The sequence below is a fragment of the Trifolium pratense genome, linkage group LG3 (genome assembly GCF_020283565.1).
Source record: "Trifolium pratense cultivar HEN17-A07 linkage group LG3, ARS_RC_1.1, whole genome shotgun sequence".
NCBI classification, from domain to species: Eukaryota; Viridiplantae; Streptophyta; class Magnoliopsida; order Fabales; family Fabaceae; genus Trifolium; species Trifolium pratense.
In genome coordinates this window covers 11,418,478-11,432,072 of record NC_060061.1, presented here as the reverse complement: position 1 = coordinate 11,432,072, position 13,595 = coordinate 11,418,478, and the positions used below count along the sequence as shown (strand labels likewise).

Genomic DNA, 13,595 nt, shown 5'->3' with positions numbered 1-13,595 from the left:
CGGCGGAATGCTGCCCCCTATTCATCCAATTAATCTTTTCAGTCTAACTAGTTAAATATTCAAACGTACGTAAATTTAAAATTTTAGAAGTAAGGAAGCAATTTTCATGCGAGTGACAACTAATAAATATATGTGATTGAGTAACGGAATTTATTTCCCACGCCAAAATATAGATTATCATTACTACTACTTCTCTACAAGACTACAACTCTTGGTTTATTTTTCCACATTTGCTCTTTAGGGAATGTTTACATCAACACTTCACGTTTTATTTCAAAGAAAATAAAGTGTGCGTCAACTAGTTTGCCTTAATGACTACTTAATCATCACCACCTTAAAAAAACTTATTTGACTTGATGGTTTGATGGAATAATGAATAGAGAATTTCTTCTCGCACCTCCGTTCCGTTACACTTGCGCGCCCCTAACATTCCCAATTTATCCTTCCTGCTACTTAAGATGTAAGTGTATAAATAGCAAAAATAGGGGGAAAAGAGTTTTTATCCTAAGATGCGATGAAGTTATTTTGATAATTTTATGGGGTGCATGAGAATTTCTAGGAGGCGCAAAAAGTAAATCTCTAATGAATAATGAACCTTGGGCTGAAGCCCAATAACAATGTTTAATCAAAGAAATGGATTGATTGCTAGATAAGGGTCCAATAATGAGGTTTAACGTAAGAGAATTCATTTTCATGTCCCTCATAAGTACTCACGTGCGATTTTTTAAAATACTCTGCTCGCTATTTAAGTTACTACCTAAGTTTATACTTTTAAGTAGTAAACAAATTTTTTTTTACCCCACCCTCAAGTTTGCATCCGTCACGCCCCCATGAAAAATATTATTAGAAAACAAAGTTCGTTACTTAAAGTGTGAATTTAGTTTGTTACTTTGCACTTTAATTAGTAAACCTTACAAAATTTTAATCTTTTATTGTCCCCCTCCCTTCCATCACCCCAATGAAAATATTTTGATCTAAAATACCATATAAGTGAGTGATTGAAATATGAAAAGAAAAAATCAATTTATAGAATTCTAGCGTGCGTGTTATTGATCAATATAGCCGCTCCGATAGCCAATCAAAATTAGCCACCATCCAAGACCATATCTTAACACAATGATGTTAAAACAGTTCAACACTTCAACATAATTAATAAAAAATAAATGTCAAAATTGCTAACTCATACGCCATAACGGGAGTTTAAACTACAGTTCCTCCACTTTATGTATTGAATTTTCAATTATTTGGTCTATCTTCCTTCAAAAAAAAATAAAATTATTTGGTCTATCTAAAAAATTCAAGAAATGTTCATAACCATATTGTAAGCAATTCACTTGTGTTTTTGAATTTTCTGCTTTTGTGTGGAATGATCCTTGCATTACGTTAAATTTTTACACTAAAGAAGATTAGTTAAAATAATAATTTGGATAATGTTGAATTACGTTGAGTTGTTTCTTGATTAATAAGTTGGATTGTTCATGCGTTGCCCTTCAAAATCAACCATAAAAAAATTACCCTTACATTACGTTTATGCAATGTAAATTTAGCACTAACGTTGTCGAGGTTTGTTATTCTTATTCTCAGCATTTAGAAGTTAAACATATTTATTTTAAATTAAAAGGGTAAAATGAAATTGAGTTAAAATGGAAAGGAAAAAAAAAAGGTTATAAGTTCCGTTGTTATTTGAAATAATATCTAAAAAATAAGCTATAATAAAATTATGATGAAAATAATTACTAAAAATTTGACATTGCTAGAGAGCCGGAGTGAGTTATGTAATACTCATCGGACTCTTTGAAAATTTCAGAACTTGTTTACACTTGATGACAAATATATCTTGATACAAATCTTCATAACAACTCATATTATTGAGGAAGTCTTGCATAAGACGCAAATACAAATGTATAGTGTTTAGGCACACACATAAATATTCACATTATTTATTTATTTTAAAAACACTCATTATTAATTTCTTTTATCATTTCTCTTTTTTCATTCATGTAAGTGTGCCTAAATACTATTCATTTGTATTTGTGCCTTATATTAGACTTTCTCTATACTACTAGCTTCAATTCTTACTTTGGCTCCGTAACGTGGACTATATATATTGTTCTATTTTTTTAACGTCTCACTTTATTTTAGTTTTGGAAAATGCTAAACAGTGCCCCGGGGCACTGTTTAGCATTTTCCTTTTATTTATTTTTTAAAAAAAAAGATTAATTTTGACTTTTCCTTTTCCGAAACAAAAAAAAAAAAAAAACATTTTATTTCATTTTGAGCGATTAAAACCCTAAAACAAAGACTCAGCAGCTGTATCAAATCAAAACTTCTGCTGCATCACAAGCTCGCCGGAAAACCCACAAGCTCGCCGGAAAACTCAGGCAGACTTGGTCGTTGTAGGGAGATAATCCACCGCCACAAACTCTTCCAGGTTTTACTTTTTCTTCTCTCAGTTTTCCCTTCCCCTTTCCATTAACTCGCGCGAGAATTCAATTCCATCGCCATTTGCGGCCTCGATAGCCGCCCCTGCAACATTCATACACCATAAAATCGCGTTTCACTAAAGCTACTCTTCACCGCGATAATGATTTGCGGCGCGATTAACAACATAGTTTAGTTTTTAACTTAGTATTGATTCTAGCTATGTGTATGAAGGTGAAATTATTGGAAGATGAAGACACTTACCGGCCGTTGTGAATCACCGAAAGCGATATCACTTTCAAAAGCTACCAAATTTTTATCAAGTTTTGTCGCTGCTGACAATGGTGCTTCACAAGCTATTACTGCATATCTCCACCATGCTTCCGCGGCTTTCAACGATCTCAATAAGCTTCATAAGGATCTTAGGAAGAATCGCCAAAGCCACGCAATAGACGATAGTGGTAGACTGGTGGGAAGTTCTGTTAGGAGTAGTAGTGTTGATGTTAAATTGGAGAATGAGTTTCGGAATGTTGATGTTAAATCGAAACAAGAACTTAATGGTTCGGTTGTGAGTGGAAGTGAGAAGCGTGATAAGAAAGATAAAAAGAAGAAGATTGAATTTGGAGATATTGAAGGTGATGGTAATGTACCGAAAAAGGAAGAAAATGGAATAGAATTAGGTCGGGGTGGTGAAGGGGGGACGGAGGAGGGAAAGAAACAAAAAAAGGAGAAGAAGAACAAGAAGGACAAGAATCTTGAAGTTGAGAATGCAAAGGAACAAGAACAACAGAAAGAGGTGGAGAAAAATGTGAAGGTTGAGAATGGAGGGCTAGTTGCTCCTCAGGATTTAGAAATTAGGTCAAAAATGAGAAATGAAACTGGGAGTGAGAAGCTGAAATTGCAAAGTGACAAGAATTCAGAAGTTGAAAATGCCAAGGGACAAGAACAACAGAAAGAGGTAGGGAAAAAATTAAGCAACGGTGTGAAGAGTGAAAATGGAGGGTCGATTGGTTCTCAGGACATTGAAATTAGGTCAAAAAAGAAACATAAAGCAGGGACTGAGAATAAATTAGATGCTGAAGAGGTAAGTACGGAGAAAAAGAAGAGGAGGAAGAATCAAGACTTGGAAGAGAGAAGTGAAGAAAGGTCGGGAGAACGTTCTAAGAAGAAAATGAAAAGGAAACACGAGGGTTAGGCTTAAATTTAGGTCTTCATTAATTTCACTTGATAGTCGTTAAATCTATATCAATTTTGATCAATGATTTTCACTCACAAGGCTGCATACACTGTGGCATCACTTTTTTTATTATCATGGAACATAAGAGGAGTTTGCTTCTTGATTCCTCTTCTACATTGTTATACTAGGGTTATGCTTTACTTTATGTGTTTATTTGATGAAGAATTTTCACTTGTAAGGTTGCTAACATTGTGGCATCACTTTTGTACTGTCAATTGTCATATTACAGAAGACAAATTTGCTTCTTGATTCCTCTCCTACATTGTGTCATACTAGGGTTGTGCCTAATTTATGTGCTACAGTTCATTTGATATTTGTTAAATCTTCTTAAAAATGGACGAAGAATTTTCACTTGTAAGGCTGCGTACATTGTGGCGTCACTATTTGTACTGTCATATATCATAAGAATTTGCTTCTTGACTTCTTTGTAGGCTTACAACTGTTACTGCAATGAAATGAAATGAAATGCAGTTTTTCTATCGATTGCAACCATTAGTTATTGGTGATACCGAATTCTTCATGTAGAGAGTGAATAGAGCAATAACCATTAACCAGATATCGTGGGCTCTGGGAGTTTACATATTTTCAAGGTAACTAACTACTTTTGCCTCATTGGATCAAGAAAATAATACCATGTCATTTGAAATCCAATAGGTTCCTCAACATTGTTTTGTCTATAGATCTGATTTTGCTGCCACCGAAACTGTGTTGGTTAAATTCATGTCAAACTTGAAATCGAAAAGTGAAAACAAATTACTCAAACATTTGCTTCAGCTTTTATTTGCTTTTTCCCTTCTTTTGCAGTCATAGTCTAGACAGCGAGACACAGTAAAAACCAGTGTCTCACTACTGAATTGACGTTTTCCTCTAGGATCAGTAAGGCACTGCTAGGGTTCTTTTTATCTTGGTGTCGCCTTGAGATTTCCTCCTTGTGCAGGCTTGCTACCCCCCAAGATTGGGATTTGCTAGTTGCACATCAAAGGAGAGATTTCCGCCTCTCCTTCATGATAGCACCTAAAACTTCTCTGCATCGTGCCTCTGACACCAGCCAATGCGGTCTCCCTTCCACCCATCATTGGAGAGTCCTTGAGTTCATCTGAAACTAAAAACCTCCTTCCCCAACTCCACCATTGTATCCAAGGTGTTTGTTGAAAAAATCCAAAAACGGTTGGTCTTTTGGAATTACATTTTGCATATAGTGCTAATGATGGCTGTTGTCAACCTCCGTGCCATCCTATATATTGCTCGCGAGCATGTGGTTAGAGTCGAGACCACCATTAGTCAAAAATGATGTTTGGAAGAGTTTGGTTTAGTTGTTAAGATTAAGATGATGGCTTGAGAATGCCTTGTTGGCTTCTGCACTCTGTATATTGTCGTCATGTACCTGGTTTGTTTAGTTATTTGTGTTAGATTTAAAATTTGGATGTGAAATGCTACAACTTATGTGGTTTAATTTGATTATATCATTCTTGTCCTGGTAATTGTTATATATTGAATGCATGTTTGGTTATATGGTTGCGAGAAATAACTTTGAAAGAATTGATTTTTATTAAAAATGAATTGAACGTAAACATATTTATTTTGTAGATGGCAACGATGTAAGTATTGTTTTTTTGTTGTTGCCCCTAATCAGTTTGAATGTATTTACATATCTTAGGATTATGATGGAACTTGTTTGCTTTTCATGTCCCGATTGTTGATGATTCCACATACATCGCCCACCACATATAAGTCAAAATGTATAGGAAAAGTGAAAATGTATATGATTAGTGAACTTAATGTTTATGCAAAGTTATTTTGTTGAATTGTTTGTTTGGCATTGTTCCTAATTATTATTTCTGATTATGTTTTTTCGGCTCTCAGTGTATCCTAATTGTATAATTTGGACGTACAAAATACATAATTTATCTCATCATCATATTTTTTGCCTATCATATTCATATTGCACAATCCGAACAAATACCGTACAAATTCTAAAATCCAAACATGGATACTTTTGGTAATTCGAGAGGTTTAGGAGAAGGGCAGGAGAAAATTTCTAAAAAACACGTGTTATCATGATTTCACACCAATGCCTACTGCGAGCAAGTTTGGATTCTCTCCTGCATTTTTGCTCCAATCCTCTTTCATTTTTCTCATTTAAGGGTGATTAATTCATAAAAAAGAAAGAAAAAAAGTCTAGAAGAGGAAAAAAAAAATGAATGATTGATATTGGTGCTAAATGGACGCCCCTCAGAGAATAAGTATGAGACAATCCAAATTTAGTGCGAGCCGAGTTTAACCATGTGTCAACTCTCATCAGCCTATTTCTACGAATCATAAGCTCTTGCATTCAAAAGTTGGAAAAAAGAAAATAGGCTTAAATATCACATTGGTCTCTGTATGTACGCATTTTTGTTTTGTTTTAGTCCTAGTAACTTTTATATTAAAAGAAACATCTCTGAATGTGCAAATCTTATTGATTTTTGTCCCTCCTGTTAAAAAACAAATGCATTTGTAGCTAATTGGTAGCTAATTAGCTACCAATTAACTACAAACACAACCTGGAGGGACTAAAATCAACAAAATTTGCACATGGATGTTTTTGAAAAAAAGATACAGGGACTAAAACAAAAAAAGCACATACAAGGACCGATGTGATATTTAAGCCGAGAAAATAGAACACACCAATATTTTTTTGAAAGGTTTCCCCGCTCATTTTTTTTCAAACCAGACGAGACATGAGAATTATTACCTCAAATCAGCCTTGCAACTATCCACCACATCAGATATTCTGTTGTGATTCGGTTTGCAATCAATACTCCAATTAGATTGTCTCGTTTACGAATGTCATCTTTACATTGTACTACTACAGAACAACTTCAAATAATTGTGCCAAACATTTTCCGTTTCACGCCTAAATTGTTACACTGGGAACGAATCCTTTCAATGCTAAAATTTTACACATGAAATTTGTGTCATCTCTTTATAAACATTCAATAAGTAAACTAAAAACCTATCACAACTTATTGACATTTATGATTAGCAAGGTTTACACAAATGTCCAGATCCATTCCCTACAATCAAGATTACATGCAGGCTAGCTGCTACAAAGACAAACAATGTAAAATGCAGAGTGCTATATTACAGATTTAATCAATAAATACTCCACCGTGCCAGATTCCCGATTAAAAACTTGTAGGATAATATATATATATATATATATATATATATATATATATATATATATATATATATAACTGGAATGCCTAATTCCACCTTAGAATCGCGCTTTGGAAGCTAGTAAAATATTTTAACCATGTCTCCGTCTGTACATCAACTGCTACTAGAACCAACTGCGCGCCTAAATGGTGTAAAAGAAAGATTTAGCCTAACAATAAGGGAAATGCGATTTCATGCCTTTGTGTTTGACATCAGAAGGAAACACAAGGCACAGAAAAAAAAAAATCTGGGAAAAATAAAACAATAGGAAAAGAAGTTAACCTGTGAATGGCTGCCAGCAAAACACTGTTGCTATAACCAAATATTTTAGGCTGAAGAGTCCTTCTGTATTAAAAAACAATAATGTTAATAATGAAAATTATCAAATTAAGGTCAGCAGAGGGAACAAAAGGTTTTAAATATTTTCCCATATTTACATTGTGTCGAAGATCAACTTGATTTGTGGGGATTATATGTAAGCTGAATAACAGTTACAAGCTTAGTCGCAATTATGATCACAATTATGATGATCATAAGTATCCCTGACCTAGCTAGTTCACAATTATGATCACATCTGGAATTCACAAGTACTAGTTTTAATACAAGTCATTAGTCTACCTTTGGTTGCAATATCTTTTGACTGTCACTGAAATATTGATTTGGATGGTTAATTCCTGCATCACATGCCACGCCGTGAAGAGCTTCAAATGTCAAGGTACATGCTAACTGCACATACAGTACCAATATATCAGATATTAAATTCAAATGTTAAAACTGATAATTGAAGTTTAGCAGGTTATCCTGAGACCTACCTGATAATGTCTATTTCGCACTTTGTCCATGACATCTTCCATTGCTCGACTGTTCACCCCCATTCTGCTGAGAGCAGCTCTTAGATTCTCCTCACTATAATATTCAAAAGGCATCAAATAAAACCATGTCAATGTCATCACTAGGCAAAGAAAATAACATCAGAATGAGGCTAAACAACAGAGCAAGAATTCTCAAGGTTGTTAAAAATTAGAATAAGTTTAAACTCCTTCAACTATACTTGGGTGCAGCGTATTCCCTAATGGTTTTGAATGTAGGGAACCCCAAAAAATCACATAATTTGAGCAAATCAAGAACAAAAGGCATGGCCAATACTATATAGAGTAAGCTGTTAGAAAAAATAGGTGACATGAGGAGAGATGTGAAACTGCATTGTCCTTGAGGATATAATCGGAGAGAACCAAGTCAAAACTTATCAAAAGTGTAATGGTAACAAAATAATTATCGAATGAAAAATCAACGTTTAATATTTCACTTAGCAATGTGGGACTTTAACATCTTAAAAACGTTTGAAATACACAATTTCCAACAAGTTCTGTCACAACAGCCATTAGATTTACAATTACAATATTCAATACATTTACAAAGTAAAGTAAACAATATTTGAAACACACATACATACATTCATTCTAAAGCACACTGAAACAAACATAATTAATTTATTTTTTTTGACAAACAAACATAATTAATTTATAACTCATTAAATTGCAGATTATAAAGACATCATCGATAATTTAATAGCAAAAGAGAGAATATTAAATTGCTCTTGAATCTTTCCAATGTAACCCCAGAAGCCAAAAAATTATTTATCAAATAAAACTCAAAATGGAGAAAACTGTAACTATTCCTATATCAGGTTCTGAAAAGTGAAAGCCAAACTATCCAATTGATTGCTTAAATAAGTGCTAAGTGTGACCTGAACTGTCGATAGGGGCAACCATGCTGATCTCCAGCACCAGGAGTTGATGAAATAACCTTTTGACAAGAATAGGGAGTATAATCCTGTAAAATGCATCAGAAATTCAGAATATTAGTTTTTGAACCTCATCAAACGCATGCCTAGAAACGCACTGGAAACAACTGAGTTTTTTCAAATCTAATTTTGGATTGTAAAATAAAATGGCAAAACACCATCACTTGCAAAATGAATATGTTTGCAACATACCAAAAAACAGTTAAGTTTAATACTTACAGTTCTCTTCCCTTCTTTTCCATAATTATGTCGTATGTTATATGAATATTCTTTCTCGAACTTCTCCAAACCAACCTACAACCAGATATTGCAATTAATTAATGATTAATTTAATTTGACAAAAATAGAACAGTATATACAAATATGAATACCTATTCAAAGACTAAGATGTCTAGAGAGATGTGGGATAAATTGAATAGATAGACAGGCAGGTTAAGAATGACTTAAAAGTATTATGATATAGTGCACATAAATTATTAAAGGCAAAACTATTATGATTTTCATTGTAATTCAACATTAACAATACTGAAAATACACACAAGCTCACATATTTAACTTTATAGTATGAATGAGTATGTAGATTTCAGTTTCTGGTATAGGTGATGTACAAAAAAAGATATCACAACAACCGCACTTACCTTCTTAGAGAACTCAGCTCTCCAAAACGCAAGTGCATCATCCAGGTTCAAACCAACACCCTACACATATTACAGAGAAAAGAACAAAAGATGAGAACACTGAAGACGGCGGGGGGAAGAATGAACAGTCATGAGAAGAAAGCGGATTAAACAAATATGTAATTGATTAGACTGCAAATGTTTAGACTGTGTGGACCTCTCTTACTTAATTGAGCAGAGAGCAAATCGATCTTACTTAAAGAGAAAAGTTTTACAAAAGATAAGCATAACTAGTGATAAGATAAAGATAAATAAGAAATAGAATAAATCTAAGCTTACAAACTAAATTTAAATTAATAATCAATCTAAACTGAATACTAAGATTATGCATCTACAGAAACCAGTCAAAACGCGGAAGATCTTGACGTGAATTCTCAGAATCAGGGTGTCATGAGTCATAAGAACAAAAAAGAACAAAAAGCAATGATTTCAATGCAAGGAGGGGGGGATGAAAATCTCTGTCAAACCAATAAGTGAAGCTGCATCATGGACACCCATGTGTAAAAGCATGTGAAATGTCAAGCTACATTTAATGGTGTTTTCAATATGCTCAGACCAACCTTGAGAAAGAGGCCTAGTTGCATCCTCCCACCATGCTTTAAATGATGGTCCTCTTTCAGCTGCATAAGTGTGGCAGAAATCAAGAGTCAGGAAATGAGACAAGAAAAGAACAATATGAAGACTCATAACAAAACAAAAAAAATAGATGAGTAAAGAAAAGAAGGAAAAAAAAAATGAATCAAAGAGTGAGAAACACAATATATGGATCATAGTTTATGACTGATCTCTAACCTTATCAAACAGGTGACGCATGCACAAAGGAAACGAGGTCTTGGCAACTTGATCAATGTCCTTCAAAGATATCTCAGCATATTCTCTTGGCTGCAAAGGTTCTCAATGACAATTACATTACCAATCCAACATCACATAAACACCTAATAATAGTGACAAATAAATGAATATACAACATGAGTTACCTGAGAAAAATCAGGACCCAGATAACTTGAGCTCAAGGCTTCCACAATCTACACAAAACCTAGTCAACATCAATTCGAAAAAAAGGATATACTGATAAACAAATAGCACAACTACACTTACAGGAGTCAACCTATGTTTCTCTTGATCTCTGATTGAAGCTGTCCATTTTCTGCAACAATATATAGCAACCCTAAGAATCTTAATTTCCAAAATTGCAATTTAAGAAATAAAATTCTCCTGGGATACATATGAGAACATTTATTGAGATCCAAATGACCAACAAAACCTGTTTGTAAGGATGAGTGTCTTTGACAGCTGACTGCGGAATAGAGTGGCTACAAGTGAAACAACCTGAGAAAGAATCAGAATCGAAACTTAATAAGGATTTACTATGACCAATACTAATATATAAAAAAAATCAATAGAAAGCAATTACACTGGCCAACCTGATTCATTGCAACATAAGCATATCCTTGGCTTATAAACACTTTACGTCCAGCTACAAGTTCTGGAACTTCTTCAAATGGTACCTATATGGGAATGCTAGATTAATATGACAGCATTAATCTATAATTTCCACTCCCTGGATTTTTAGAAAGGTTCCTCCCACAAGACTATTCAATCTTACATTTATTGTCATGATGGATACATCAAATGGATGTTGTTTGATTGTTTTCAGGAAAAGGTAATGAAAAATTGAGATATGAAAATGTGTTGACAAAAAATTCTCTCAAACACCCCACTCATACAAACAAACTTCTGAAAGCTAAAAACTAAGGATTGATTAACATATTCCTACTTCGTTACACACCCCTTCAAGCTCATGCACAGAAATCAATCATGTCTGACTTTATAATAACTAACTGATCTCTTCGTCTCTTTCTCTCCCTCACACAAAAAAACAAGATTTTAGATATTGCAAAGAAATCCAAGGATAAGTAACCAATTACTATTTCTTAAAACACTTTTTTATGATAGACCCAAACCTTTCTAAACTAACTATCTGCTTTCTTTTGGGTCTGATTTAATATTATTAGTAGAACTGGGGTCATGTTTAAACCATTCCATAGATCCATTAATTAATTTGTACAAAAAACCATAAGTAAAAAAGGGAAAAGATAGAACACGTACCTTGTAAAATATAGTATCGACTGCAAAAAATGAAAAAAGCAAAAGATAGACACATCAGACTATGAAAAAGTAGTCAAAAACAGGAAATGACTCATAAACTTCAACAAGAAAAAGAATTTATGCTGAAAAGAAGAATGAAATATATGCCAATATTGTAAATGATCATTGAATAAAAAAAAAAACTGTATTCCTACCTGTGGGTGAAAGCTGACCCATGGAACGTGCAACTTGTCCTAATTTCTCTTTTATGCTCTGGAAATTTAAGAAAAATAATCGTATTTTAAGGTACTCAGAGGTATTCGTTACTTACTCTAAAATAAATTTTGCTTTAACTCACTTCATAGAAGCATTAAAAATGAAAAGAAAACCAATAAAACAAATTGCACGTCATTACCTCAAATTCCACATTGTTAACAGCCTTGCAAGTAAGGTCAAATTCATCCATGATTGCCCTCTGTGCACTCACAGGAAAAACACATGATAAATTAGTACTCCTACCTTGCTTGAAATTCAAAATACACGTAGTAAAGACAGATTCTACCTGAGCTTCAGTAGTTAGAAAGCGAAAACGGTAGCGAAAAAGCGCACATTCCATTGAGAGAAACCATTTCCTCAAGTCTTCCCTGGTCATACAGGTTGAATTTCAAGTAATTTAGTATATATTGAATAGTTTACAGATGTAGTTTTGACTTTTATGAATATAATATTCTTTATCAATCTGTTTGAGTTTGATCCTTGCTTTGGTCTGAAAAATGTCATCGAGGATGAACACGTGTGTTTGAAATACATGAATGAGGAATGAACCACTTCCTCTACATAAAGAATGCTAACACTTAACAGTCTCAGTTCATTACCAATTGACTCAACTTCATGCAATCTCCCATTTACATTGATCAAAATTTCATTTATCAAACAACAGCATAGGACTAAGCTTAGGATCACGGAAAAGTGGATACCTATTTTAAATTGCATAGAACAGAAAAATAGAAACACGTTAATGAAAAAGAGAGATCTCTTACGTTCTGCAATAGACCAAACGTAAAACAAAATGAGATATAATATCCTTGTTCAGAACTTCAGAAGCATGCTGATGTCTCATGTGCACTTTCCACGATTCTTCTACCTATGCAAAAAAGGTTTACATGAAAATATTCCACTATCGAAAAATCTAATAAATCAATTATCTATACATATTAGCAAATCCAGAATTTTACCAATTTTTCCATTTCATCCGGTTTCTTCCCCCGTGACAAACCATCAGAAATCCCTTTCAGAACTGCAACAAGCAATAATAAAAACATCACTGATCAAAATATGCATCACAACACCTCAAGCACATATATGCGATTTTAATACTAAATATATTCAATGACATTGCAGATTTCAGATCTTCACTCAAACACTACACTCAAATTAGCACAAGCCTAAGAACTAGATTTTGCTATTTTTTTTAATTTCTAATTTTTTTTTTTTGGTCAAGTTTTAATTTCTAAAATTTAAGGAATAAGCATAGTAAATTATTCAAACCCTAAAAGAACGCATAGAACAGATCTATGGAAATTGAAGTAGCGGAACACGATTAAATTACGAAAATGAAGATGAAGATGAAGAAAATTACTACCTCGGAGGCGATCGATGGCGAAGGACTCGAAATCTTCAAGTCGGACTTCGAGAGGCGGAGCAGAGCGATAGAGGGGAATAGTTGGAACAGAAACGGCGTCGTTAGAGGAAAACAAGTTCCGGTGACTCTGTGGTCGAACAATTTCCATCGTTTTTTCTCTTCTCTTGCGGCGGCGAAGCTAAAAACGGTGGAAATGAAATCTGAATCTGTGACTCGTTTGTGTTGCTTTCCAGTTTCTGAATCGTCGCGCCAAAATATTGGGTCCCTGGAACAAAATGGCGGGAAAATCATCTTCTTCTCTCTCCCAATATTAAATTAGGGATATACTACTTTTTTAAAATGAAATACTTTTTATTTTTCTAAGAAGTTTTTAAAATGAAAGACTAAAACAAATTAATTAATTTTTTTATTTTAAATATAATAATAGTCACATTCTTCGATTTATTATATATTAGTATTGGAAAAATTAATTAAAATAAAGAGTTAGGCTTATTAATTAAAATAATCGTAAGTATGGTATTTATC

The 13,595-nt window shown here is 33.6% G+C and overlaps 2 protein-coding genes across 2 annotated transcripts; one reads left to right on the top strand and one right to left on the bottom strand.

The window, feature by feature from the left end:
* The first annotated feature begins 2,283 nt into the window (after nucleotides 1–2,283).
* LOC123914251 (ABC transporter F family member 4-like) lies at nucleotides 2,284–3,918 on the top strand. Its single transcript, XM_045965335.1, has 2 exons — nucleotides 2,284–2,431; nucleotides 2,656–3,918. The coding sequence occupies exon 2, from the start codon at nucleotides 2,672–2,674 to the stop codon at nucleotides 3,614–3,616; it is 945 nt and encodes a 314-aa protein (XP_045821291.1). The 5' UTR covers nucleotides 2,284–2,431; nucleotides 2,656–2,671; the 3' UTR covers nucleotides 3,617–3,918.
* Nucleotides 3,919–6,895: 2,977 nt separating this feature from the next.
* LOC123914249 (probable DNA primase large subunit) lies at nucleotides 6,896–13,334 on the bottom strand. Its single transcript, XM_045965332.1, has 20 exons — nucleotides 13,071–13,334; nucleotides 12,664–12,725; nucleotides 12,469–12,572; nucleotides 11,991–12,072; nucleotides 11,844–11,903; nucleotides 11,644–11,701; nucleotides 11,450–11,469; nucleotides 10,765–10,848; nucleotides 10,605–10,669; nucleotides 10,439–10,487; nucleotides 10,318–10,365; nucleotides 10,133–10,222; nucleotides 9,901–9,960; nucleotides 9,302–9,361; nucleotides 8,883–8,957; nucleotides 8,607–8,692; nucleotides 7,672–7,765; nucleotides 7,478–7,585; nucleotides 7,142–7,204; nucleotides 6,896–7,001 (listed from the first exon to the last, which is right to left on the bottom strand). The coding sequence occupies exons 1-19, from the start codon at nucleotides 13,216–13,218 to the stop codon at nucleotides 7,187–7,189; spliced, it is 1,371 nt and encodes a 456-aa protein (XP_045821288.1). The 5' UTR covers nucleotides 13,219–13,334; the 3' UTR covers nucleotides 6,896–7,001; nucleotides 7,142–7,186.
* Between the last annotated feature and the right edge of the window lie 261 nt (nucleotides 13,335–13,595).